The 25,729-nt window shown below is 63.3% G+C and overlaps 2 protein-coding genes across 6 annotated transcripts; one reads left to right on the top strand and one right to left on the bottom strand.

Moving 5' to 3' along the window:
• Positions 1-13: 13 nt before the first annotated feature.
• On the top strand, positions 14-3,713 carry BHLHA15 (basic helix-loop-helix family member a15). Of its 2 annotated transcripts, none has more exons than XM_053926368.1 (2): positions 14-90; positions 725-3,713. In XM_053926368.1, exon 2 carries the CDS (start codon positions 778-780, stop codon positions 1,339-1,341), a length of 564 nt encoding a protein of 187 aa, XP_053782343.1. In that variant the 5' UTR covers positions 14-90; positions 725-777; the 3' UTR covers positions 1,342-3,713. The 2 variants fall into 2 exon arrangements, with proteins under 2 accessions (XP_053782343.1, XP_053782344.1); XM_053926369.2 differs by having other exon boundaries at positions 59-98.
• Positions 3,714-3,780: 67 nt separating this feature from the next.
• TECPR1 (tectonin beta-propeller repeat containing 1) lies at positions 3,781-25,724 on the bottom strand. Of its 4 annotated transcripts, none has more exons than XM_053926363.1 (25): positions 25,632-25,724; positions 21,708-21,940; positions 21,153-21,335; positions 20,773-20,895; positions 19,730-19,855; positions 18,696-18,870; positions 18,496-18,596; positions 17,815-17,916; positions 16,519-16,664; positions 14,009-14,496; positions 13,562-13,707; positions 12,519-12,674; positions 11,899-12,048; positions 11,624-11,781; positions 10,732-10,859; positions 9,623-9,725; positions 9,123-9,219; positions 8,972-9,051; positions 8,079-8,135; positions 7,426-7,606; positions 7,059-7,194; positions 6,213-6,305; positions 5,425-5,531; positions 5,155-5,274; positions 3,781-4,966 (listed from the first exon to the last, which is right to left on the bottom strand). In XM_053926363.1, exons 2-25 carry the CDS (start codon positions 21,930-21,932, stop codon positions 4,817-4,819), a joined length of 3,531 nt encoding a protein of 1,176 aa, XP_053782338.1. In that variant the 5' UTR covers positions 21,933-21,940; positions 25,632-25,724; the 3' UTR covers positions 3,781-4,816. The 4 variants fall into 4 exon arrangements, with proteins under 4 accessions (XP_053782338.1, XP_045040944.2, XP_024432861.2 ...); XM_045185009.3 differs by lacking the exon at positions 25,632-25,724 and adding an exon at positions 24,938-25,505; XM_024577093.4 differs by lacking the exon at positions 25,632-25,724 and adding an exon at positions 23,638-24,358.
• Between the last annotated feature and the right edge of the window lie 5 nt (positions 25,725-25,729).

Raw genomic sequence — 25,729 nt, 5'->3', positions numbered from 1 at the left:
CATGTGGCCTCGGCCCCGCCTGGGGCAGCTAAAGCGACGTGTCCTTGTCCCCCGTGGGCAGCCCTGGCGAGTGCGGCCGCGGATCCCCAGGTAATGAGGTAGGGGTGGCGGGTCCGAGGAGCGGTGGGGACAGGACCCAGGGTCAGGACCAGGTGTGGTCTGGGGGAAACCTGGGTGGGACCCCTGACTGGGACCGTCCACAGGTTGGCCTGGGGCGCCGCGCTACAGGCTCCGGACACTGTCCGGACCCCACCGACGCACGGCCACAGCAGTTTCGGCCCCAGTGTCGTCCCTGTATGTGATGTCGTGGCCGGAATCGGTGCCAGTCCATCAGGGCAAACAGGAGGTAGAGGGCTGTCCTGAGCTAGGGTGGCACTGCATCTGTGGGTGGCCTGAGGAGAGTCTCAAAGGCTACCTACGCTCAGGAGCCCCTGGGGGTGGGGGCAGTGGGGAACATGGGGCCAGAGAAAAGCCCAGGAGTCAGAATGCCTCTTCCAAGGGGCCAGGGCCCCACCGAGTCAGGGAAAGGTCTGAGGGATCAGCATGAGATGAGTCAGGGGCATGGGGGGGCGTGTGGGGTCAGCTCAGGGCTCCCTGGGGTCACTCACTGTGCAACCAGGTGGTCAGCGGCAATTGGGTGGCAAGGAGGCTGCTGTGGGTAGTTGTCCTGAGTGACCACTGGCCTGCCGAGTGACCACAGGGTGGCCTGTGTTCTGAATTTCAGCTCCAAAGGGCCCCCTCAGAGCCCTCACCCCCTGGGATAACCAGTCTGGAACCATGAAGACCAAGACCCGGCCCCTGAGGCGACGGGTGGCTGCGCAGAGCACAGAGGCCACCCCAGGGGACCAGACCCCTGAGGGGGCCCAGCCAGACTCTGGGGCCCAGCTCACCAAGAGCCTGAGGAGCAGGACAGCGCAGAAGCAGGGAGCCCGGGCCGAGGGCGGGCGCCGGCGGCAGGGGCTCCCTGGGCCGGCTGGCCGGCGGGAGAGCAGCATCCAGCGGCGGCTGGAGAGCAACGAGCGGGAGCGGCAGCGGATGCACACGCTGAACAACGCCTTCCAGGCGCTGCGCGAGGTCATCCCCCATGTGCGTGCCGACAAGAAGCTCTCCAAGATCGAGACCCTCACGCTGGCCAAGAACTACATCAAGTCGCTGACAGCCACCATCCTGACCATGTCCAGCGGTCGCCTCCCGGGCCTGGAGGGGCCGGGCCCCAAGCTCTACCAGCACTACCAGCAGCAGCAGGCGGCCGGGGGCACGCTGGGTGCCACGGAGTCCCAGCCCGAGGGCCACCTGCAAAAGTACTCCACGCAGATCCACAGCTTCCGCGAGGGCTCCTAGCGCCTCGGCCCTGGTCCCACCGAGAGCCCCAGGCTGGTGGTAACCCCCACGTGGACATAGCCCCAGTGGCTGCATCTTCCCTGAACACTCAGCTGCCTTTCAGGAACGCGTCCCGGCCCCCAGGGGACAAGGCCTGGCGAAGGCGGTGGCCCCGGGCAGCCGGAGGCCCAAATGTCCGTGTGCCTCCCAGCACCTGTTTCCTTTCACTTGACTAGGCAGGAGCCGACAGGCCTTCGTGACCAAACCCTCTTCTCTCCTGCGTCCCCCCAGAGGCCGGGAGATCCCAGGAAAAGTCTCCGTAAGTCTCCCCAGTTATGCCTGAGGCCCAGGCCCGGACAAGGGCCCTTCGCCCCCAACCTGCACCAGAGCCCCCTCATTCAGGCTGAACCGAGGCGCAGAGCAAAGCTCGTGGCCACTTGGGGAGTGTGGCTGAACCCAGGTAGGGGAGCGTCTGTCTAGCCGTCTAGCTGTCCGACAGAAGCCTTCATCAGGTGACCTCAGATTAATTCTGGAGGGACCTTTGGAGGTCCTGGAGGGGCTGCAATATTTTCCTGCCAACTCGTGTGTTGGGGCTCCTGGTTGTGGAGGGACTGAGCCAGGTCAGAGGGTCTGTGACCTGGTGCCGAGGGGGCTGGAGATAGGATGTGGAGAGAGGGGCTGGGACTCTCAGCCCCGGCCCTTTGGGGAACGGCCCATCCCCAGGCCTCCCCCGTGTCCTACCCAGGTTTGCTGCTCATTGTCACTGTGGTCACTGACTGTGGTCTGGAAGACTTTTGGGTACCGTTGGGGCCTGGCTGGGGTTGGGGGCCCTGCGGGGCTCTTTGCAGGGAGGAGGCTGGGGTGGCAAAGCCCCCTCCCCCATGTGGTGCGGCAAGGCTGGCGTCTTGGCAGGTCCCCACAGGCCTGGGCCAAGCTTCCTTCTGCAGTGTTCCTGCCCCGCTGGCTTCAACAGGCTTGGCGACTTTGCTCCCAACTGGCTGGCATCTCCCCTCCCTTGTCATTTCCCCCCAACAGCCAATATGGGGAGGGGACAGAGCCCTTGGCAGCCTCAGGCAGGAGCCACAGTGACTGAGGGGAGTTGGCCTGGCACGTGGGGGCCAGGTCCCCTGTGCCCAGAGCTCCTCCCAGGCCATTGTGGATGGGGGATGGGCCGGGCCGGGAATAAGGCTGTCATAGCTGAGGGCTCGGCCCCGGTGCGTGGCCTTGCTGTTCCATGCCTGGTTGTCCCGGCCCTGCATTTAATGTGTTTCCGGGCTGTGCGTCAGCCCTGGCAGCTTCAAGGACAGCAGGTGGCACCTCTGGGAATAGCCATTTGCCACTTCAGTTCTACCTGGTCAGACACTGGCCAGGCCCTTCCAGGCCCCTTGGGCAGGTGGCCCAGGGACGCCTGTCCTTCAGCCCGGGTCAGGTTGGGGCCCCAGGTGACCCTGGACTGCCCCGCAGGCCTGGCTACTCCGGAAAGTCAGAGCTACTCTGGAAGGTGATGGACGCTGAGGCTGCTCTGAGCTCGCAGACAGACGGGGTCCAGGCTCCCCTGCTGCGGGGGGCTCGCTGACTGAACACAAGACGGGGAGGCCCGTGAACCCGGTGGCTCTTGCTGTGGCTGACCTGAGGCCAGAGCAGGGCTCAGCATGGCCCTGGACTTGCTGAGCAGACAGCACAGGGAGGGGCCCCAGCAGAGGCTGTCTGTCCAGGAGACCATGCCTCTGGGGGCAGCAGGAGGGTGTGGGGTCGCCACCTTGTAGGATGACAGCCCTGGGGACTCTCTCTGCCCGTCCCAAACTTGCACCTTCACCTCTGCTTCCCAGAGGGTGGCCGGGGCCCAGTGTCCAGCCCTTCCCCACTGCAGCCTGGAGGACATCTGCATGCCTTGTGGCCGAATCACCAAGGGTCCTTAAAGGTCTCAGTCTCGCTTTGGGGGTGTTCAGTATGGAGGTAGCGAGGGAACAGGTCTGGTGACAGGCAGGTGAGGCCCGCTGCTGCTGTCTGCTCCCTCAACACTCCTCTTGGACCCCAAGCCCAGCCAGACTCTTCTGTCCCCTGAGGAGTCCTAGCATCAGAGGCCCTCATGCACCAGCCCTGGTCACCCATTCACCGCCACCCACCCCCCAGCCTTGGAACTGCCTGCAGACCGGACCTCAGGGTGAGCAAGCTCCCATCCACTGAGCAGAGAAACCAGAACTTTGACTTTTCTGTCTGAGAAGCCCCCCTGCGCCACCCCCCGGGACTGAACGGCTGGTGCCCCAGCTGTAATTGCGGTGAAGACGTTTCCTAAATGACCCAGATTTGCTTTTCATTTGTCCTAATGGCTCCTTCAAAGCGCTCGTGAAATTGATGCTGTCGCAAAATGAAAATAAAAGGTTTCACGGCAATCACTACGTCTGCCCCGTGCGTGCCGGCAGGGGAAACCGCGTTTTAATCGTAATAGGGGGGAAAAAAGGCTCATCATTTATACTCTGGTGTGAGTTTTATTGAATAAAGCATCTGGGGAATCGAGATGGTTTGGCGATGCTGAGCAGAGACTCAGCTGCTGCTCCACCAACTAAGAGTCACAGCAAAGGGACAGGGGGCTGCTGAGCAGCCCCGGAACGCCCGCCCGCAAACCCTGACGACCGGATGTAAACAGACCTGCGCCCGCCCCTCCCCCGAGGTCCACCTGGGCCCTGCGCCCAGCCTCCCGTCTCCTGGTCCCACCTGCAAAGGCAGATTGCTGGCTCCCTCCAATGCCCCTCAGGAAGGCGCCCCAAAGCAGGTACTGAACCCTGTCAGTCGTGCGGGAGAAGCTCCCAGGCAGTGTCCGGTTGTAGCAAGCAAACGCGGGACTTCACCAAATGGGGCGTCATCGGCTAAAAAGCAGCCCAGGAGCCGCAGGATAGGAGGGGGCTGCTTGGGAGGTGTCTTCTGACCCACCCCTCCCCCTGCAACATGATCAGAGGTAAAAGATACCCCCAACCCCAGACACATTTGGGGAGGGGCCAGCTGAGGCACTCCACAGCTTCTCCCAGCCACGGGGTGGCCCCCAGGGGCCTCTGTCCACCTACAGAGGGGGAAGCCGCGTCCCCCTGGGGAGGGCGCCCTCCAGCACTTATTTCTGACCTGCCGACTTCCTTAATGTCTGGAATTGGACCCTTTGGCGGCCCTGCTGTGAGCTGGGACCATGGCTCTAACAGTGGCCCTAAGCCCGCGGCCGTGGGCTCTGCTTTCCCAGGGCCAGCATTCCTGGAAGGTTCCAGGTTCTAGGTTCTGTCCTGGAAAGGCGGGCAGCAGTGGGGGGAGGGACTGGTGGGAAAGGCTTGGGTGAGGGGTCCCCACCCACTGCCCTCCTTGCTGACAGGGACAAGTCGGGGCCGTCCACAATGCTTCACATTTCTGGGCTATTTCTGGTGCCTCTGACGCCATGACCTCAGGCCGGGTTCCCTCAGGTTGCAGGGTCAGGCTCACAGGCTCCGCTCCTGCTTCCCGCTGAAGGGGGTGCTCAGCAGCAGACGGGGCCCATGGCCCCCTGCAGGGCACCAGCCGCACCCGAGGGCCCGATGGGGAGCCCCTGCTCGCCAGCTGTCTCCTGGGATGTGCTCCTGGAGGCCCTGGTGGCATTGGCCCGGATGGAGATGTGATCCCAGCCCCCCTGCAAGGAGAGAGCTACGTCACCAGGGCAGCAGAGACCATCCTTCCACATGGCTGGGGTCCGGGGACTCCTGAGGGCTCTGCCTGGTCTCCCGCCAACCCAGGCCAGTCCCAGCCCAGGGGGCCCAAGCACACACAGCGTGCCTGCGCAGCCCTGGGCCGAGCGGCCACCCCCGCTGGCTGGCTCACCCCGATGCCGTAGTCCCAGCCCTGCCCTGTGGGCTGCAGGGGCTGCACGCCTGTGCGGTGGCACACGGTTCCCTGGCTCAGGCTGTGGCTCCCCTGGACTTTGTTGGCGATGACCCAGACCTAGAAGGCAGACCCGCTGAAGGCCCAGCCCTGACTGCGCCGGTGCCGTGGGGGCGGCAGTGGGGAGACAGGAAGACCAGCGGGAACCCGAGCCCCCTAAGGCCCTGACCCCAGGGTGAGTGCCTGCCCCCTACCCCCCAGCCCCCAGACCTGGTCCAGGGGCCCCGTGGACACTCGGCGCACGTTGTTGGACACGTGCCCCCAGCTGGAGCCCTGCGGGTAGCCGGGTGCAATCCCCTGGCGGTGCCACAGGTTCCCTGTGGAGAGAAGGGCACGGCCTGTGGTGAGGCCCAGGGCCGGGGACCCGCCTCCCCCATCTGTCCCCACGCGTGCTGGTGCTCCCCGGCCCCCACAGCAAGGGAGGGGCTGGGAGCAGCCAGCTCTGCCTCGGGGCGGGGCGGGGCTGGCACCTTCTCTGCTTTCTACGCATGAGAAACTTCGGACAAGGAATTCTTTGCACAAATAGAGCACGGGCCTGGGACCGGAGCCCTGGGTCCCTGTCCAGCACCTGCCATTTTCTCACCTTGCTCAGTGGGGACAATGGCCCAATGGGAAAGGGAGCCGGTGACAGAGCTGCCTGAGGCAGTGCCACGTGGCCACCTCCCAGCCCCCTGCTGAGGGGCTCCCAGCTCGCAGGCCCCTTCTAGAAGATGCTCCCAGCACAGGCCCTGCTGCGCAGCCTGACCCAGAACTTGGCACTGTGCCCTCTACCCCAGACCCGGGCAGGGCTGACCACCTGTGGGGGGCTTGTGTCCCCCACCCTGGGGAACATGGGGAAGGGACCTAGTTGGAGGTTGACCTCAGGCTGGGTGGCCTCTCATGGTGGCTTATGAAGGTCTTGTGCCAGGGACCTGGGGGCCAGTGACAGTCTCACCCCGTCGGGGTGGTCAGGGATCCCTAAACTGCCCTGGTGGCCCCGGGGGCCGGGGATGACTTGCCGTTCTCGTCCACGGCGTACACGGACGTCTGGCCCACAGACACCTGCTTTAGCTTCTGTTTGGGAGGGGACGGGATGTGGTACCAGCAGTTGCCTGAAACGGGAGGCCGGACTTGGAAGTGCAGGGAAACCCCAAACCCATGGCCCCAGGCGCTGGGGAGTCGGTCGCCTCCGCTCACAAGGTGGCTGGGTGCGCCCTGCTGAGCTCCAACACCCAGGCCTCTCCCAAGGCCCCAAAGAGGCCGTGGCAAATCACAGATGGTAGGGCTGGAGGGGCTGATCTTAGGAACAAGGGCACAAAGGTGTCTGCCCGGCCTGTGGTGGAGAGCCAGCCTCGTGGCCGCTGTGCCAACCCCAGCCCCTCAACCCTGTGTGGGGTGCATGATGCACCAGCTGCCACTGATTCGTCTGTCTGTCTCTGTGCCAGCCTCCCCCAGGCCACACACTGTCTAAGAACAAGCCGGCCTGGCCTGCGCTCCGGGGAGTGGCCACTGCAGCAGGGGCCTGACCGGCCTGTCCCCTGACAGGCAGGACATGCAAAGTGCCCAGCACCAGCTACCCTGGCAGGACGCCAAGGACGATGAAGGGCAGCTATGAGGGGAGGGGGAACTGCCCCCAACCAGGACCCAGAGGGAGGGGCGTGGCCTCTGGGGATCCCGGCTGTGCCCCCAGCATCTGGTCCACAGGTGGCTTCCAGGAAATGCTCCTGAAACTGAACTGGAAATCAGGAGACCTGTCGACCAGCTTGCCCTGCAAGTGGAGGCACGAGCAGCCTCGCTCTGACCAGTCCCACCCCCACCACAGCATGGTGGCGGCAGGCGGGGGTCCTCCTGCGGGTGGTACTCACCAGCCGGCTGGGAGGGGGACACGGAGCCCCGGTAGAAGGCAGAGCCATCCCTCGCCACCGCCCACACCTGGTGGCAGCTCCCGATGGAGATGGAGGTGAAGGGCTGGTCGGTGCCAACATGCAGCCAGGAGGAGCCCTGGGGGCCGAGGGAGGAGGACGCTGAGCGCTGCCCCGGCCCTGGGGTCCCAGGAGCTGGTGGTGCCGCACGCCGACCCCACCCTCAGCTCCAACTGCCCAGAGCCTGGTGGCCCAGCCTCGCCCGACTCCACAGCAAGTCCTATTTCTGGAAGAATCTGTCAGAAACCCCAGAGTGACCACAGAGTGGGCAGGCCTGGTGGTCCCCAGAGGCAGGGACATGGGTGCTCACCGCAGGGTTGAGCTCGGACACACCCAGGCGGCAGAGCACATCCCCCTTGTCGCTGATGGCCCAGAGTGCGACGCTGTGCCCACTCCCGTCGGCGCCCGGGCTCTCGGAGATGATGGACACGTCCCTGAGGGCAATGGGGGCCACCTCCAGCCAGGGCCCGCTAGTCACCAGCTTGCATTTTCTGTAGGGCGGAGACAGCACAGCCCTGGGCACCCTGAGGCTAGTGCCGGCCCCCGCCCTGGCCACCTGCCCTTAACAAACGAAGGCCGCAACCAGGTTGCCCTTCTCCCCAAGGCAGCCTCGGTGGGACCCTGAGGAGGCCAGGAATCCTCCCCCCCACCTCCAGCGCCTGGGTGAGCACCCCTTCCTGCCCTCCAGCCCCTGCCCCCTTCCTGCCCCCAGCCAGGCCTCCTGGCCCGCCCGCCCTGCTGACAAGCAGAGGCTGACATGACATTTCTCCTATTTGTTCTTGAAAGCACACCGTTCAGAAACCAGAGGCCGGAGCCTGCGGGCACTTCCTGGGCTGACATTTACTTTGGTTGTTTCCCCTCCCCTCTGCCTCCCCTTCCTTCTTCTGGGACTGAGGTCGGAGGCCACGAGGTCTGGCGGGGGAGGGGCCAGGCCACACCCCCAGTTACCTCTGCTCCTTTTACCTGGCCCAGCGCCTTCTCCTGACGAAATCCCTCATGGTTTTGTACCCGTGATAGGAACTGCAAGAGGAAGAAGTTGAACTCGAGACCACTCCATGGAAGTTTCTGGAAAGTGACACGTACACACATACACACACACACACACATTCTCTCTCCACTGTTCCAGGGCGTGGAGCCTCTGTGAGCTGCGCAGTGGCCTCAAAGGGCAGCAGGTGTCACGGGATGTGACGCTCATCCTTCAGACACCGCTAGCCTGGCCGGGCCTCACTGGGGCCCGGACGTGGCCGCTCCTGACCGGTGCGCTCTGCTAAGGGAGCTCTGAGCCCTTGCCACCCCAGGCTGGGCCCTCCCTTCTAGGGACAGCTGAGCTCAGGGCCCGAGGCCTGTGACACCGTCACCTTGCTGGGTTGGCTTAGAAGTCGTGGCTCGCAGCTCAGCGGGCTTGTCGGCTGTGTCTCTCATCACTGCCCGCCTCCCTCCATGCTGCGCCCAAGCTGCCCCGTGTCTCTGCCTCTCCCTCGTGCTGGGCCCCTGGCTCGTCATCCAGGGTCTGGCCCAAAGCTCCCCAAGGCTGTCTCAGCCCAGCGCTCTAGGTTCCTGGTTCGCCCTCCCATGACCCTGGCCTGGCAGAGAGGGGACACAACCAGGTGTCGGAGGAGCTATGGAGTCCTCCCTGAGCCCATCCACCGAGGCCAGGTGCCGGGTGCGCCAGCCGAGATCACCTGGGCCCCTCCACACCTCTCCATCTGGCCCCAAACCCCGCTGGCAGCTAACATGGCATGCAAGGCCTGCCCCTTGGCCAAGCCCGGGTGCTTGAGGGGGCAGGGCCGGGGTGGGGGCTCCGCCTGGCAGGGGGAGGAGGGGCCAGCCGGGGAGGCAGAGAGAGAGATGCTTACGAAGGGAAGTCACTGGCGTACTGCCACCCCTCTGGGTCAGTGCCCCCGGGAACGCTGAAGTCCACAAACCAGTCGGAAACCTGGGGAAGGGGCAGTCAGTGCAGGCGGGCCCTCCACTCCCAGCCCCGCCGCCCCGCCGCCCGGGACTCACCCAGGCCCACTGAACAGAGGGGGGCTTCGTGCCAGCCTTGGTGCGCTCCTGTAGGCCCGTGGCGTCGCTCCACATGTACCGGTCGGTGGGCAGACCCCTGCGCAGGACCAGGCGGGCTGAGTGTGACGCGCCTCCTGCCCAGGCAGCGGCCAGCGGCGGACAGACAGACGCACCGGGACCCCTGCATCTCTGAAGGGGCGCACTGGCCCAGGTCTGGGACCACAACTAGGGTGACCCCACCTCACGAGGGGGCCTGGACCGCAGCCCACCGAGGGCTGTGGCCTCTGCGAGGGCTGGAGGCCCACCTGGCTTTCCACCCACACCCGCCTATCCACGGATCGGTCTGGCGACGCGCACAGGCCGATGTACGTCACTTTGTCACGCATTTATGTCTTGCGCATTTCATGCCTCTCAGCAGGTGAGGTTTTAGAATACGGGTCGCACTTAAAGATTCAGGAGGAGAGCTCTGCAACCAGTGAGGTCCAGTGAGGCAAGCCCACCTGCTGGTGTAGCCCGTGACGGGGTTCCACCGCTGGTTCTCGTAGATATGCACGCACTTCACGTCCGACTGAGCGTAGATGTTTCCGGTGCTGCTGGCCAGGCCTGCGGGGGCGGGGGGACGAGGGGGAGGCTGCCAGGACCCAGGCTGCGTGCACCTGCCTGCTGGGGACTCAGGCTTCCGTCTGGGCGGGGAGGTCGGGCTGGAGGGTCGGCCAAGAGGGGCTCAGGGCCTGCTGAGCCTGTCTCTCGGGGGCTGGCCGGGGTGGGTTTTCTCCGGTTTTTGTGGGTTTGTGCAACGTTGATGCATTGAGTCTCTCACCCACACCCCCTCCACCCTCCTGTCTCACACCGTTCTGGCTGCACCCCTCCCCACCTCGCTGGCCCACTTACCCGGCAGGGGCAGGTGCGAGGCCCAACCAGCTCACTCCTTATTAACACTCAATAAACCTGTGAGCCCCGATTTCCTCATTTGTAAAAGGGGACAAAGGTACTTCCTGCCTCACAAACATGGAAGCAGTTGAATCTGTGCAGACCTGCGACCCTACGGTCTTGGTGGACCACACCGTTCTAGGGCATTAGCCACCCCCAGAGCGGGGCGTGCGGCGGGGAATGCCCCGTTCCGGTGCTCGTTTCTGCCCGCATTTCCCCGAAGGAGATGGAAGGACTCTGCTTCCTGGGGTGGGGGAGCCCCCAGGGCTCTCATCCCCAAAGGCACAACCCACCTACTGAGGAGCCAGAATCAGGGCCTGGGCACCCGGAGACCCAGTCCCCGGGCTGCCCGCCTGCACCCTGAGAAATGACGGCTCGGACATGGTGGAGGCCTGGCCACCGCCTTTCTAGAAGCTTCAAGGCCAGGGAGGCACACGGGAGGTGAGGCCAGGTCTCTGAGCTCTCACACCTCCTGGGTTGGCCCCGGGACCGTCCTCCCCAGAGGCTGGCAGTGCTGAAGGTCACCTGTCAGCCAGCTGCCAAGTGAGTGTCAATACTGACTTCGACAGCAGCTCCGGTGTGGGTCAGGGAAGCCAGAGGCACGATAGGGGATGGCCCGGGGGGCTGTGGCAGGGCGGGGGGCCGGGCTGGCCAGCCTCAGGGCTCTGGCCACCCTCACCTTGGAAGCAGCCTCCGCCGTAGCCGCCCGTGTACACCCAGGCTGTGCCGTCGTAGCCAATGCCCCACACTACGCCCCGGCTGCTGGCCTCCACCACCCGCAGGTGGCCGCCCATCTGCCGCCAGAACCTGGGGGAGGGGAGAGAGGGCGGGAAAAGTGATCCCAGTGGGGCCTTACAGCCGTCTCCCTCCAGAGCCCTTGGGGCCTGGGGCGGGAGTGCCACAGCGGGGAGTGGGGCGCCTCACTGCTGGACGGGCCACACCCGAGCCAGCGAGGCCTGACTGACAGTGAGCCCTTCTGGGCAGGCAGAGTACAGGGCGCAGCTGCCACCAGGGCCAGCCCCTGTGCCTGATGCCCTGCCACTGTCACCAGAGGTGGTCTTTTTCAACAGGGCGCCGGCACGCAGGCCCTCAGAGAGCAGATGAGCAAAGGGCAGACAGACACGGCCATTCTCTGCCCCGGGCAGGGCCTCCTGGTGTTATGTGTGTCTCCCTGGTCCTCGAGGGCTCTGGGCGACCTTCTGGGGGCAGACTGGGAGTACCATGCTCCCTGCAGGGCCCTCCACTGCTCGCCCCCAGAACACCGGATGCCCCAGGACTCTGCGCTGCCCTTGTGGGCAGCCTCCTGCCATCTCCTGGTTTTAAATGCCACCTATAAAGCCAACTCCCTCCTATCCCTGATATGCAGCAACTGTTCAGTGGGGTGACCTGCCCGAGCCAACCAGGGGTCTGGTCCTCCTGGGGGTCTTTGCACAGGCCCGGGAAGACTCAGTGCCCAGCCAGCAGGAGGCGAGGCCTGCGGGAGCCCTTCCCTGTGGACCCACAGCCCGGGCTGCTCGGGGCGGGAGCGCCAGGCCCCAGTCCTGCCCCCGCCCGGGCCACAGCGGACTCACATCTGGTCGCAGGGCTGCTGGTGCTCAGGGGCCTCCAGGTCTGGGCTGGGATCGCTCACGAAGATGTCCCCCTTGCAGGTGACAGACCAGATGGCCTCCGGGGAGGGGCGGCCAAGGACCCTCCGGCTCTCGCAGCAGGACAGGTTGAGCAGGGCCAGCTGGCGTGGGCAGATGGCTGGTCACCGCTGGGAAGCGGATGGGCAGCAGGCCAAGGCTGGAGTGTCCTGAGTCTGCTGCCCCTTGACCCCTGGCCTGCGGGACCACCGCCCACTCACCCAGTCGTTCATGTCCTGCTCGGTGTCGGCAGCCAGGCGCACCGGCCACCGCTGCCGGGTCCTCTCAGGGGTGTATAGGGCGAAGGAGTGCTTGGCCTCGCCGAGCACGGGAACCAGCGCTGTCACCTCAGCGAGGAACACATGCAGGTACTGCGCACAGAGGGCGGGCGGCGAGGCTGTCACCAGGACGGACAAGGGCGGCCCAGGTCTCCCCAGTCCCACAGCTCTCAGGGCCCTGGCCTGCCGGTCTGCACAGTAGGCGCTGGCGGCGCTTGTGGAGGCCTAGTCCCTGAGCAAACGCCTGGCTCCATCTCTGAGGACGGCAAGGGCGCTGGAGAACCGGACTGACCGCATTCAAACCCCAGCCCTGGAGGGGTGAGCGGCCTCATCTCTGGGCCTGATCTCCCATGAAATACGGGAGCCTGTCAGCGGCTCAGACCCAGATGTCCCTGTGGGGCTGCCACACACCTGCCCACCACTGGCAGGGACTCTGTCACCTGGGGCCGGCACTTCATAGGTGCCAGATTCGGTCCTAGGCTGAGCGCCTCGGGGCCAGGGTCCCAGGCTTCTGCACCCCCACCCCAGGCTCCCACACCCACCCGCCCTGCCCACGCCCGCACCTTTTTCTCCTCGTGGACCACGTAGTAGACGAAGAGGATGCTGTCCCGGGCTCCATCATGCCCTGTGAACTGCTCCAGTGCCACGCGGACATCCACCCACTTGTGGGGCTTCCAGTCGCACCACCACCGCAGGGCTCCCGTCTTCACCCACACCGACTGTGGCACAGGCCCGGGGCCCGGCAGAGTCACAGGCAGGCCCCTGGTCCCCAGCCTCGGGCCCGGGTGTGCCCAGTCCCCAGCACCCCATGGCCACCCTGGCCTCAGTCCCTACACCACTGCACGTGGGGCCTCCTGGCTGGAGCTCCCAGCTCCCAACCTCACGACAAGTGATGCTACCGACGGGGCCGGGAGGCCAGCGGGGCCGTCTCCCCGTAACAGCCTGCGAGACCCACTGCTACCGCTTCTTCTGAATGGGGAAACTGAGGCTCGGGGAGGTTCTGTGCCCGGCCTCCCATCACGAAGTAAGTCAGCAGCAAAGCCTGGGCCTACGCTGGCCTGTCTCGGAGGCCCCATGCTTGGCCACCGGCAAGATGCATCTGGGCCACCAGCCAAGTCACAGCCAGGGCCTCTGGATGAGCCCAGCCGTGTGCTGCTTGTAACTTCTACCTCCCAGCCCGACCGAGCCTCTGGCGGCGGGATCGGCCTGAGGGCACCCGGGACCAGCCCCACACCTGTCCTGAGTTCTCCAGAAAACACGGCACCATTTGGCATGCGGGGATCCCTCCGTCAGGGAGAGGCCTGTGCGATTCCCTATCACCCCCTCCACCCCCCCCCCGCGCCCCCCGCTGAGCCTGCTCTGCTCTCCGGGTCCCAAGGTCTACACTGTGGGGCCTGAACGGAGTTCTTCTGGGCGGATGAATAAAGGAATGGCCTTTTCTTGCTCTGGAACCTAGAAGGACCGAGAATGAATGGCTTCCCATCTGAGACAGATAGACGAAGGTCGTATGCATCTGTTTCTCCTACCTCACCTCAGGGCTGGTATTCAGTAAGCACTCAATAAGTAAATGCCTGAGAGGAAAAAAATACGCCCAGTGACCGCCCACCTGCTCCACGGCCTGTTCGTAGTGCCGGAAGTTCTCCAGCTCCCGCTTGGTCCTCTCGGTGAGCTGCTGAAAGATCTGCTTCCGCCAGGCGGCGGTCTGGGCTGGCGTGATGGACAGGGACAGCATCTGCACAGAGGAGGACAGGCCTGCGGGCCAACAGGGGCCTCAGGGCCAGGTGTCCGGCCCGCCCGGCACTGGGCAGTGGGCCAGCGTTTGGGTTGTTTTTAAATTGGCCCTTTCTCGCCAGAAAGCTATGAACTCCATGCAATGCCCGAGGGCCCACCCCACATTGTTCGCCCTGGGGGTCTCCCGCGTTCGGCCTGGAATGACCACCGCTGCTAGGATGGGCAGAGGGGCTGGACAGCCCATTGGAGCACAGGGCAGCGCGCCTGCCCTCCTCTCGCAGGAGCACCCTCTGCGGCAATGGGCCCCAACACCTGCCCTCACCCGACGGAACGGTGAACCACTTGAGTGCAGCATGGGGCTCCACAGCGCAGCCTCCTCCGGACACCCAGGCCCACAGCGGGTGGTCGTCGGCGCCGTAGGGCTCCTCCAGGCCCAGTGGGAGCAGCCCCAGAGAGGAGACGCTGGTGGTCTCGGGACAGCCAGCAGCTGAGTGGCTGGGCGCCCTCTTGGGTTCCTTCAGGTCGATATTGGTCCAGGGCAGCTCGGCCGGGGTGGAGGCTGGGCCAGGGCAAGGCTCGGGCCCGAGGGTCTGGTCGGCTGGGCCGGCACCATCCAAGGCATGCTCTGTGGTCTTGCTGGTGCCTGAGCCCCAGGCTGAGCTGTCCTCGAGGTTCTGGGGACTGTCCAGAGACTCTGCAGGGACAGGCGGGTCAGGGCCTGGTCTCTCGGCTTCCGAGGAGGTGTCTGTGTCGCTCGGAGCACGGGAATCGCCACTGCCCCTCACCTCGTCGCCAAAGAAGCAGCCAGCGCTGGGGACAAAGGGGACGGAGCTGTGACTCCCTGGTGGGAGGGGCACGTGTGCAGCCAGGAGGCCTGGCTCAGCGGCTCCGCCCCCTGTGTGACCCCCAGGCAAGCTGCAGCCTCTGTGCCCAGTGCAGGGAGTGGGGCACTTGGCACCTCACCCACGGCAATCAAACCCTGTCTCCCCGGATGTGGAGGTCTGGCAGTAATACCGTTTTTAAAAGTTGTGGCAAAATACACGTGATGGAAAGTTTGCCGTTTGAAACCATACTATGCAGCGGCACTCAGTATATTCATAATGTTGTGTTGCCACCACTACCAGCTACTTCCGGAACCTTCCTATCACCCCAAATGGAAACACCCTGCCATTGAGTCACTCTCCGTCCTCCTCCAGCTCAGCTGCCTGGCGGCCACCAATCTGCTTTCCGACTCTGTGGGTTTGCCTACTCTGGGCACTTCCCAGCGATGGCTTCGTGCGACACAGGCCCTCTGTGACTGGCCCCTGCACCCGGTGTGATGGTGTCCGGTGAGACCACTTGTATTTGTCCAGTCACCCACCAGGGGACACCGGGTGGTTTCCGCCGTTTGGCGATTGTGAGCGACGCCTTCGTGCACGTGGCTTTGTTCGGGCGCCTTTCAGGTCCCTGTCCAGCGGTGAAACCGCCCGGCCACGGCACGACTCTGCCTTTAGCTCCTTCCGGAGCTGCCAGACTGCTCCCAAAGCCCACTGTCCTACCCACAGAGGACGGAGTTCCAGTTTCTCCATATCTCGTCCCCACGTTTCCTGTCTTCTTGGCGATGGCTGTCCTGGTGGGCGTGCAGCGACACCTCACTTTGTCCTGGTTTGCGTTTCCCTAATGACTGTCCTGTGCTCGCTGGCCCTTCACACATCCACTTGGGGCAAATGTCCATTCTAGTCCGTTGCCCTTTAAAAACTGGGTTCTTCGTGTTTTGTGGTCAGTGGTAAGGTCAGTGTGTCCTAGATATCAGGCCCTTGTCCAATATGTGGTTTGCAAATAAATACTTCCTCCCATCGGACTGTCTTTGCACTTTCCCAGTAGTGTCCTTGGGTGCAGTAAACGCCTCATTCTGAGGAAGTCCGATCCACCCTTCTGTTCCTCATGCTCTAGGTGTTGTGTTGAAGAGGCCCTTGACAACTCCAAGGCCATGCAGGTTTTGGGCATTAGAGGTTTCAGAAGCTTTTCAGCTGACTCCAATGTCCTGCTCATCTGAGGAGACAGGAGCCTCCGCTCAGTGGGAGCAAACCTGCCCGGCTGGCCTCCCGGCCCTCTGGGCTGTTGGCGCAACAGCGTGCTGACCGCCAGGCAGGGGGAGCAGAGGCGTGCGGACCAGGGTCTGGGAGGCCCCCAGCTGCAGACAGGAACATGGCGGGGTGTGGAACACTGTGCCGAGGTCCCAGGTGCCGCACGACCGGGCAGGCAAGCGCTGGGGGTGCTGCCCTGGAGAGTGGAGGCGACCCCGGCTGCCTGCACCCTCACGGCCGGTGGACAGAGCTGGGGCTCTCAACGCGAAGTCCCCAAGGCTGCAGCACACCTGGGACCTTGCAAGAAGTGCAAAGTCTCAGCCCACCCGACCTACTGGCACAGAAGCCCTGGGGCGGGGCCTGGCTGAGGGAACAGGGCCCCAGAGGGGTCCCGTGTGCGCCCAGGTCTGAGGGCCCAGCTCCAGAGGAGGGGGACTATCCGCCCTCTTCCCTGCGCGTCCACCCTGCAAAGAAGCCTTCTCCCTCCCAGACCTCGAGGCTCCAGAACCAACAGACCAGTCCTGCTCAGGGACAACCCATGGCTCCCAGCCTCGCTCACCTGTCACCTCCCACCTCCCACCCTTGGGACGAGCTGGGACACCGGGCCCAGGCGGGGGGAGACCCCACAGGCTGCGGTTTTTCCTGCCTGAGACGAGGCTCAGCCCTGTTGACAGCGTGGGTAGCAGCCTCCTCCAGACACTGCCCACCGGGGCCACGGGCAGCCTGCCCCGCCGACTCCTCCTTGCCCTGTTGCCTCCGGGATCACCTGAGGAGACTTGAGGAGCTGCCAGAGTGTGACCGGTCACACTCTCGGCTGGCGACAATGGCTTTCCACGTCTTCCCACTGAGCTCGCTCGGGGTGACGCCCTGACGGAAGTACACGGCCCGGTCCTCACAGCCAATTCCCCAGACCTGGGACAGAGAGAGCTGCTGGGTGGGAGGCCAGTGCAGACCTGGGGGCTCCCCTCCCTCTGGGGGGTTGATGGGATGGGGGAGAGCACCCGAAGGCTGGAGGACATGTCTGTACATGCAGTGGGGTGTGTGCGTGGCTGCAGGGTGGGTGCAGAAGTCAAATTCAGGGAGCCGAAGCTCAGGAGAAGCAGACCCAGGGTTTTGAGGCAACAGGGGCCAGAGGAGGTGGTGGCCCCGGTGGGCGCTGCGCTGGGACATGGAATCCACTCATGTCCCCATCTTGTCTCTGGTGGGACGGAAGCTATTCCCCAGTGAACCCAGAAAGTGGCCTTGGCCTTTTTTTAAGATGCAAAATAACCTCCCTGACTCTGACCTCGTTTTCCATGGGAAAGGTGGCCAGGAGGTCTCTGCCCCTCTGCCCGTGGGTGCTGAGGAAGGGGGGCATGCTGGGCAGCTGGAGGGCCGGGGTAGGGGTCCAGGGAGCAACTCATTTTGAGCCCAGCCTTGGGGTGCTTGAAGGGCCCCAGCCAGCCCAGGGCCTGGCAGAGCGGTGGCCCTGTTGGGGGGGCTTTGGTGTCTCCACCACTTGGCTATGGCAGGCTGGCTTCCGAGCTCGGACCCTGTGTCTTGTGTGCGCCAGACGGCTGTGTCACCCAGCACACTGGGGCACTGGGAGGAGGGCCAGCGCCCTGGGGGAGAGCCTCTGTCACAGTGCAACAGAGGGACGGGTCACGTGTCACTTCTACATGTTGGGCCCTAAAAACTGCCAAACCTCATGCTGATGAGGGGGAGGTGATGCTGTGTGAACTGCAAGGTGATGTTTCAGAGACGCTGTGTCTAGAAAGTTGGGAAGACCAGTCTCGTCCTTGGAGATCCGATTTCCCCCAACTATTTCCCAACAGAACTCTTCCAGTCTCTGGGATGTGGGGCCTTCCCCCAGCTCTGCGCTCACTGCTGCTGCTCTGACAGTCCTCGGTGGAGTGACCCAAGACAGGCGGGGGCTCTGGGACCCAGGTGGAACCAGCCTGCTGGGTGCCCTCACAGAGGGAGAGTGTGGAGGCACAGGCCCCCCCCCCAACCCGTGGTGGCACTGGAAAGGGACAGCGGGAAGCCCCCACGCTGAGTCCCCCGGCAGAAGCCACACACACACCTGGTCGCCCAGCCCCACGTTCACCATCAGCATCTCTCCGACCATCTGGATCCAGCTGGTGCCACAAGGGTTGTGAGAGCTGACCCCTCTGCGGAACCACACCTGGGGAAGGCAGAAGTAAGCGCCTCCCTGCAGTGCCGCCCAAATGGGTGGTGTTCTGTTTTGTTTTTTCTCTTTAATTAAAGAGCAAGAAGAACAAATGAGTAATTTGACCCTTTGGCTCAGGCCACAAATGAGCATGACACATCTTTTAAGGAAGGACACGTGCCTCTTTCCCTGCCGCCTGACCCTTGGGCTGAGGGCTACCTGCCCCCAGTCACACTTGTCCTGGTGGCTTCCTGCCCCTTCTCTGGCTGAGGGCGTTGTCCCTCCAGGAGACAAGGCTGCCTGAATCTTTCTAGAACCTTCTTCCCACTGGTTCAGACACCAGTGGCATCCATTGGGAGCAGGTAGTAGCAGCAGGGGCCGGCTGTTTCCGTGCAGCGGGAGCTGGGAGGTGGGACTGCTGGGGGGCTTCGGGGGTGCGACACATATGGGGGGGATTCTGCAGGCACCGAACATCTGGGACTTCCACACAGACAGTGCACAGTGCTTGGCTGATTTGTTCAAAGAACAAAAACCTACACCACCCTCAACGTGAAACGGGGCCCTGGAACCCAGCCCCCGGGGACCCCGTCTTACTTTGCGGTCCTTGGTGACAGCCCAGACCACGCCCACTCCCACGGAGACGTGCATGATCCCGTTTTCAGACGTGGGAGGTTCCACTACACACCAGGAACTTCCTACCGGGCCCCAGAAGAAAGCGCAGGGTCCCCATCAGCAAGCGCACTGGGGAGAAACTGGGTGTTCCCCTCTCCCAGTGTGGGGTGTTGGGCTCCCACCTTTGGGGTTGTTCCTGTTGATTCCTTCCCGAACCAAGGCCTGCCCCTCCCAGAGCGTGACCCACAGGAGGTCGTGGGGTCCACAGCTGAGCTGGACCACCTCTCCCGGGGTGTCCACGAGTGACCACGATGAGCCTTCGGGGTTGGGGTGGCTGACGTCCTCTCTGTACCACACCTGAGGGGCGAGAGAAGCCCACAGGAAGGGTCCAGCGGGGTCAGGCCAGGGCTCCGTGGAGGCACCAGCTGCCCGGGCATGGCTGCATTTGCGTCAGCCCACGCACAGGCCAAGCGCGCGCACTGGGATATGAGGGACTGTCCACATCTCCCTCGCCCTGCCCCAACTGCCTTCGGGACCCTCCTGCCAGATGAGATGATCCCTCACCGCTGCTAGAAAACGCGACGCCTGGATTTCTGCCTTCCTAAGGGACAGATGTGCTGGGAAAACCCTCTGCTCGCCCTAGTGCCCAGTGGGAACCTGGGCACCAGCTTCGGCGTCCTGCGCCCCCTAGTGGCAGCGTGCTCTCAGAACACCTGTCTCTTGCAAGCCCATCCCCTTCCTACAAATGTCTGAATGTCCACTTTTTCTCTTTAACCTGAAGACAGTGACTTAACCTGAACCCACCAGCAATACTTCTAGAGACTGCTGTGGAGAAAGTGCCACAAGGGAGTGGGCAGGGAACTCGGAATCTGTCTGAGGAGACGATACTGATGGCATCTGAGCCCAGGTGGGCACTGATTGGTGTTCTGGGGACTCAGAGGAGGGCCAGGCATAGGGTGGGAGGTCACAGGCTTCCGGGAGGAGCAGGCCCAGTGGGTCGATAAGACATCAGGGTTCACAGACTTGGGGACCCTGGTAACGTTCAACCTGCTCAGGCTGACCCCAGCTGTGGGGACAGGGGTGAGGAGAAGGTCTCAGGGCAGCCCTGCCCCTCCCTCCACCTCTGGGACGACAGTGGAAGGCCGGCTTCTCTCCTGACTGTAGCCGTCCCCCCTCACCAACCTCCTCTCTAAGGCACAGAGGGGCACAGCCTCACCTTCCCCTGCAGAGACACAGCCCACACGGACAAGTGGCCCACGGGCTCCTCTGTGACCTCCCACCCGCCCACAGAGAGGTCATTGAAGGGATCAGGCAGTTGTTTGGGGTCGTCCTTCGAAGGGATCTGGAACAAACAGGAGCAAGGCAGCGGCACTCAGTACCTGAGGGCACTTGGGCCCATAGATGGCGCTGTTCCCCTCCTGGTGGACCTGTGCTCTCCAGCCCTCATTCAGTCAGGGCCTCCCACTCTGAGCTCCGCGCCCCACTGCCTGACCTCACACAGCAGGCACACCGGGAACAGAGGGTCCCCGCCCCTGGGTGCCCTCTACACTGTGCTCCCTCTGTCAGCCACCAGGACCCAGCTGCTGTCCCCAAGGGGTCACCGCTGCTCCAGCACGAAGACAGATGCACACACAGGGCCTTGGCTCTGTGCTCTGCAGTGACCTGACCACCGTGATTCCACCCCCCACCAAAAGGGGGCCCATCGCAGGGCGTGGGCCTGTCCCTCTGTGCCACTGGCTGTCACTTCGTTCTCCTGGCTGTTCCCAGCCTGGCAGGCAGGCCAGGCGGGCAGTCCCCTCTCAGAGCGCGGACCCTCCAGAGAGGCCTGGTGCGGGCTCCAGGCCTTCCTCTCATTGAAGGCCACGAGGGACTCCAGTCCAGGCCTCAAGTCCCTAAGCTGGAAGGTCTGTCTGGGCCACGAACACAATAAAAGGGCCAGCGTGGCTTATTTGGGGTGAGGAAGCAGTGCCCAGGCTGAGCCTCACTCTGGGACAGGGCAGCCCGAGACCAGGGTCGGGGCAAGTTCTGTGCTGTCCTGGGCCAGTCTGTCCCCCACTTCCCCCATGTGGCCGTCTCCCAGATGAAGGGGCATGCAGTGCCACAGTATTCCTGGAAGACAAGTCAAAGGCCAGGTCCCAGCATGGGGGTGGGGTCCCCTGTGCACAGGTGGGAGGGCAGAAATGAGGGTCCGCGTAATCCTCACAACAGGGGACAGCTGTGGGCCCTGCCCCGTGCCCCAGGCCACACGTGGGCGCCAACCTTGGCCCAGGTGTCCCGGGACTTGTATCTCCTGTACCGGATCCACCTCCGCCTCCGCACGCACGAGTTCCACTTCTTGTCTCTTGTGTAGGTGGCAGGGAAGTCGATGGCGTATGTCCACCCCTGAGATGTAAGAGGGTGCTCTGTGAGGCTCTGGCGGAAGGAAGTGGTAGGGCTGGGGAAGGCGGGGAGCAGGCAGAAGGGGGAACAGCACTGACCCCCACCGATCCCTTGCAGAAAGTGGGGAGCATGCAAGGCACAGGCCAGGGCTGGTGCCACAGGATGGGGCGGGCCCTGGAGACAGCATTGAGGGGATGGGCAGAGCCTAAAGCGTCCTCCCCGCACACGTCAGAGCCCCGACAGCAGCCCAGTTCACCTACCCCTTTCTCGGTGGGTTCCCCGCCAAAGTTCTCATCCACGTACCAGTCGGACTCCCACTCCCAGTGCGGCGAGGGCAGTGCCACCCCATCCAGTGGCCGATGCTGGAGCCCACTCACGTCGCTCCATGGCCAGCGGTCACTCGGCAGGAGCTTCTCACAGAAGCCGCCCACCGGGTTCCAGCGCTGAGGGCAGGGGGCGGGCATGGGCGTCAGGCCTGTAGCTGGCCCGAGGAGGCCAGGCCCCTGCCCGCGGGCCCTCTGGTGTGTCTCCACGGTGGGAAGGGGGTGGGGAGCCTGCCCGGAACTCGGGGGTCAGCCAGCACACCACCATCACAGCCCCACAGGGCAGAGGACCTGCCACAAAACTGCCGGGAACCCGCTGTTGTGCGAACCTGACCAGCCTGGCTTGGTGAGGACACAGCAGAGGATCTGGCCCCAGAGGCCCCGGACACTACGCAACTCAGAGCTTTAGAACACGGGCCGGGAGTCTGGGGTGTGCAGGCTTTGTTCCCCAGGCGACCAACCATCCCAGCACCCCAAACACTCGTGCCCCACCTGATTCTCATAGGCCTCCTCCTGGCGGCGGATGGGGACGTCACTGGCACACACGTACACGTACACCTGGTTGTCGCAGGCGATGCCCCAGCAGCACTGCGTGGCCGCGCTGACCCGCTTGAACTCCAGCTGGGTGTCCTTGCAGAGCTCCCAGTTCTGCCCGGCCGTGGAGAGCGTGTACACCCTCCCGAAGAGATCCACGGCCCACAGCGCCGAGCTGGGCATGGCGGCGCCTGCGGGAACACCGGGGACGGCGGGCAAGGGTCAGTGTCGTGCCACCGCCAGCTGCAGCCTCCCAGCCCCAGGGACGTCCAGGCCAGGCAGGGCCCGAGAACGCCCGGCTGGGGCAGTCTCATGCCACGGGTGGTGAAATGCGGTCCAGATGGCAGATGAGTGGTTGCCCCATGCCTCAGAGGTGGAGCCCAGCTTCCAGTCCAGGGCCCTTTTCCGGTCCTTGTCTGTGTGTCCCTCTTATTGCGGGGGTTCTTTCACACGCATAAGAAAGTACACAGAAGAAAATGTGACCTCCAAGTCTCTCCCTCCCCAAAGCTATGAATACTATTATTCAGTTAAATTGCCTTCCGATCTTTTGTATCAAAATAAGTGAAAAGCCATAGATTTTGTGGAACCCCAAACATACCTGAGTCCTGCTGCCTCCCCAGGAGGCCTCTGTGCCCCCCACCCCAGTGGAAGGTTCCCCTCCCTCATGCTGGTCCCATCCGGACCTTCCTATATGAGTTTGGTGGGGGTGACTACATGGGCCCGGCACCCCAGCCAGAGCTTCGTGTGGTCCCGCAGAGGCCCTGCGGCCATGTGGCAGGGGTGTGGGGGTCCTGTCTTTACCCTCCCTGTGCGACCACCTCCCTCTTTCCCCCATCCCTCTCTTTCTGCTCTCCCCTATTCCTGTTCCTTTCTCTCTCTTCTTTCTGCTTGGCAGGGGGTGGGAGGGGCAACTCTGCAGTCTGCCATTGGCACCCCCCCCCCAGCCAGGGCTGACTCTACTGCTGACCCTGGGGCGTAACTCCCGGACGCCTGGCTCCTGGCAGGGATGAGCGTCCCACCATAGCAGGGCCACGTGGCCAGACCCACTGGCCAGGCAGCGTCGTACAAGTGTGGCAGGAGGTGTGGCTATGAGAAGCTCTCCCGCACCCAAGATTGAAGCCTGCCCAACGGCCAAGGTGGACAGAAGAGCCTAAAGGTGAGGACACAGCCAGGCCAGTCTGGTTTGGAAAGCAGAGCTAGCAGGGGACGGAGTCTGGGGACCTTGAGCTGGGCCAGGTAGCTCCTTCCGCGAGCCAGAGGCACATGGGCGCTTCAGAAAGCTGGTGACTGGAATGGCAACATGAAGCCGCATCTGAAACCAGGAGCATCTGCCATGGGCAAACAGGCTCTCTGAGAACAGTGTCTTACGAACACCAAGGAGAAAGAGAAGTGAGAGTTGGAAAGTAAGTGACAGAAAAATCAGGAACCGGAAGAAGGGAAGCAGAGAGGACAGGAAGTGGAGGGAGGTGAGAGGAGGGAGCCTGACCAGCAGAGGGGTGCACACATACCCCAGGGGAGCTGCTGCAGAGCCTCCCTCTGTCTGCCCAGGGCACCGGCGCCCAGTCAGACACGTGGGATGTCGGAACACCAGCCTTCTGGAGCCATCTGGAAACCGGTTACCTACATCCAGGTGTTGGAGCTGGGGCCCCTGGGCCCCCTGTGGGCACCCCCAGGTACCCCTTCACTCCTCCCGGGTCAGGACCGAGGGCCCGCTATGGCGCTGTGGCATCTTCACCATGACCGAGAGTGCTCAGAGCCCCCCGAGCCCAGACTGCTGGAATTCATGTCCTGGCCACCCCTCTGTCCAGCACTGCCAAGTCAGCTAACCTCTCTCTGTGCCTCAGTTCCTCGATGTGTAAAAGGCAAAAAGGACTCATGGCCCACTTACGTCGTTGTGCGAATTAAATGAGATAATACAGGCATAGAGTTTATATCGTGAATCTGCTCAGTCCCCAGCAAGAACTCGGGAATGCTACTGATGTCCTTTCATTACTTGGCATTTGCTCCCATAATTGCCACTTATCTTCTATCTCTTAAAAACAAAACAAAACAAAAATCAAGGCCCTTTCTGGTCAGCCTGAGTCTTCAGTCTCTTCATTTGCCCTGCACCTAACAGTGCTTTGCGCACAGTGGGTCTTCAACCAAAATTGCGGATAATAACTGCCACTTAATAGCCATCACCCTGAGCGAAGATGGAAATACTGCTCCAGGAAAGCCAAATACTCGACTGCTAAGGGCTTCAGGTTTGCATCAGGTCATCACAGGTGGGTAGGTGTGTGGTAAAGCAAACATCGTAAAAAGTCAACAGCAGAATCTAGGTGGCGGGCCAGGTGGTGGGCGTTTGCTGTATGATTCTTTTGACTTGTCTGTATGCTTGAAAACCCTCATCATACATTCCTGGGGAAAAAGTAAGGGTTTCTTGGAGGGAGGGCGGGGGGAATGTTTTTCCCTATGGTGTTATTTTAATATAAATCCAGTCTTCAAAGCTGTCCCTTAGCTGACTCTTCACTGCAGAGAGACCAGTGAAGTCGGGCTCCTTCTGCAGGTTGAGCTCCAGGAAAGGTGACTTGGACGTGTATCTGATACACTTTCCCTCAGAGAAGTGACTAAGCACTAATTTCCTTATAGACACAATTGAACCTTCGGGACACCTACCTAACGGAAGACTCTGCTGCAGACAAAGGGCGGGGCGGGGGCGGGGGCGGGGGCGGGGTGTGCAAGCTCCCTTCAGAGTGGGGCCTGGGCTCCAGTCCCTTCCCAGCTAAAGATGACCCGGGGGGAACACGGCCCCTAGGTCGGCTGCACCTCCTCTCCACCTCTGCCGGGGCGCCACCCCACTCCTCACAGGCCACCTCCTGGTGTGAGGTGGTCTGGTGACCTGTCAGTGACACTGGGTCCCTGGGTTGGAGGGCTCTTGAAAGGAGGGTGGGAGCATTAATCCCGTGATTAATCCCCTTCTAGCAGGTCTTTGTTTTGTAGGTGAAGGGATGGGGGTAACATATTTCAAAAAAGCGACTTCGGATTCACCAAGATCTTTGGCACGACGGAACCGCATCACCCTCAGAGCCACTTGCCTTTCTGCTCGGGTTAATTCACACAGGTCTCTTCAGAGATCAAAGGTGCCGAAGGGAGGTGGGAGTGGGGTGGGGGAAGGGTCATAATTCCAAGGAGGTTCCTGAAGCATTTACCTCCCGGCGTCTGCCTTGGGATCCTTCCCGAAAGGTTGCCTACGGGTTCGTTTTTCTGGGGCCCCCTTGTGCGACTAAGGTGGCTTACTGCCTGCCAGTTGCGGGGGCTGTTGGAAGGCGACGTCAGGGTCCAAAGAGGCGGAAGAAAACGGCAGGATGTGCCTGGCAGCAGAGCCCTTCCAGCCGGGCAGCGTCCGCCCGGCTCCTGGGGCAGGAAGGCCCTGGGCCTGCCGCTCTGAAGATAACCCCCTGCCCAATAGCTGGTGGCATTCGGGTTCCGGGCACTTAGGCGACAGGTGGGCCCCCTGGCCAGCCACCAGTAGCACAGTCGGAGCGCCGGGCCCTGACCATCTGCCTGCGCTAATCCCACCACAAGCAGATTTTCTCCCACCACTGCCCAGAGGAGGGACGCGCGGGCTCCGCCCAGCGCGATCCTCGGAACCCGCCGGCGTTCAGCAACCCTCGTCACGCCCGGTGCACAGGCTGGGGTGGGGGTGTCCCCTGGTCGCTGCGCGCCGTGCTCTTTCCCGAACTGGCAGCAGGAACGAGCAGGGCGCAGCCCCTTCTGCCTCCCTCCCGGCTGCGGTCGTGGTCATCGCGGCCGCCCGGGCAGGAAGCGCCGCTGCGCTCCGCCGTCCGGACCTGTCGGGGGAGCCGGGGCGCCGCCCCGCACTCAGGCCGCGGCTGCACTCACCTGGGCGGGCGCCCGGCGGCCCGGGTCGCTCCGATCGCTGCACCGCGGCCTGAAGAGCGGGAGCGTCGGAGGTGGCAGCCGGACGCGCGCCCATTGGC

This window comes from Desmodus rotundus, chromosome 6, assembly GCF_022682495.2.
Source record: "Desmodus rotundus isolate HL8 chromosome 6, HLdesRot8A.1, whole genome shotgun sequence".
NCBI classification, from domain to species: domain Eukaryota; kingdom Metazoa; phylum Chordata; class Mammalia; order Chiroptera; family Phyllostomidae; genus Desmodus; species Desmodus rotundus.
This window is presented reverse-complemented; position numbering and strand designations above follow the sequence as displayed.

Coding starts and splice junctions, on each gene's coding strand:
- TECPR1 (XM_053926363.1), bottom strand. CDS start 21,932: ATGCCCAGCTCGGCGCTGTGGGCCGTGGATCTCTTCGGGAGGGTGTAC. Junction 19,856..20,772: donor CCCGGGACACCTGGGCCAAG/GTTGGCGCCCAC, acceptor TGTTTGTTCCAG/ATCCCTTCGAAGGACGACCC. Junction 10,860..11,623: donor CAGCAGCCCTGCGACCAGAT/GTGAGTCCGCTG, acceptor CCCCTCCCCCAG/GTTCTGGCGGCAGATGGGCG.
- BHLHA15 (XM_053926368.1), top strand. CDS start 778: ATGAAGACCAAGACCCGGCCCCTGAGGCGACGGGTGGCTGCGCAGAGC.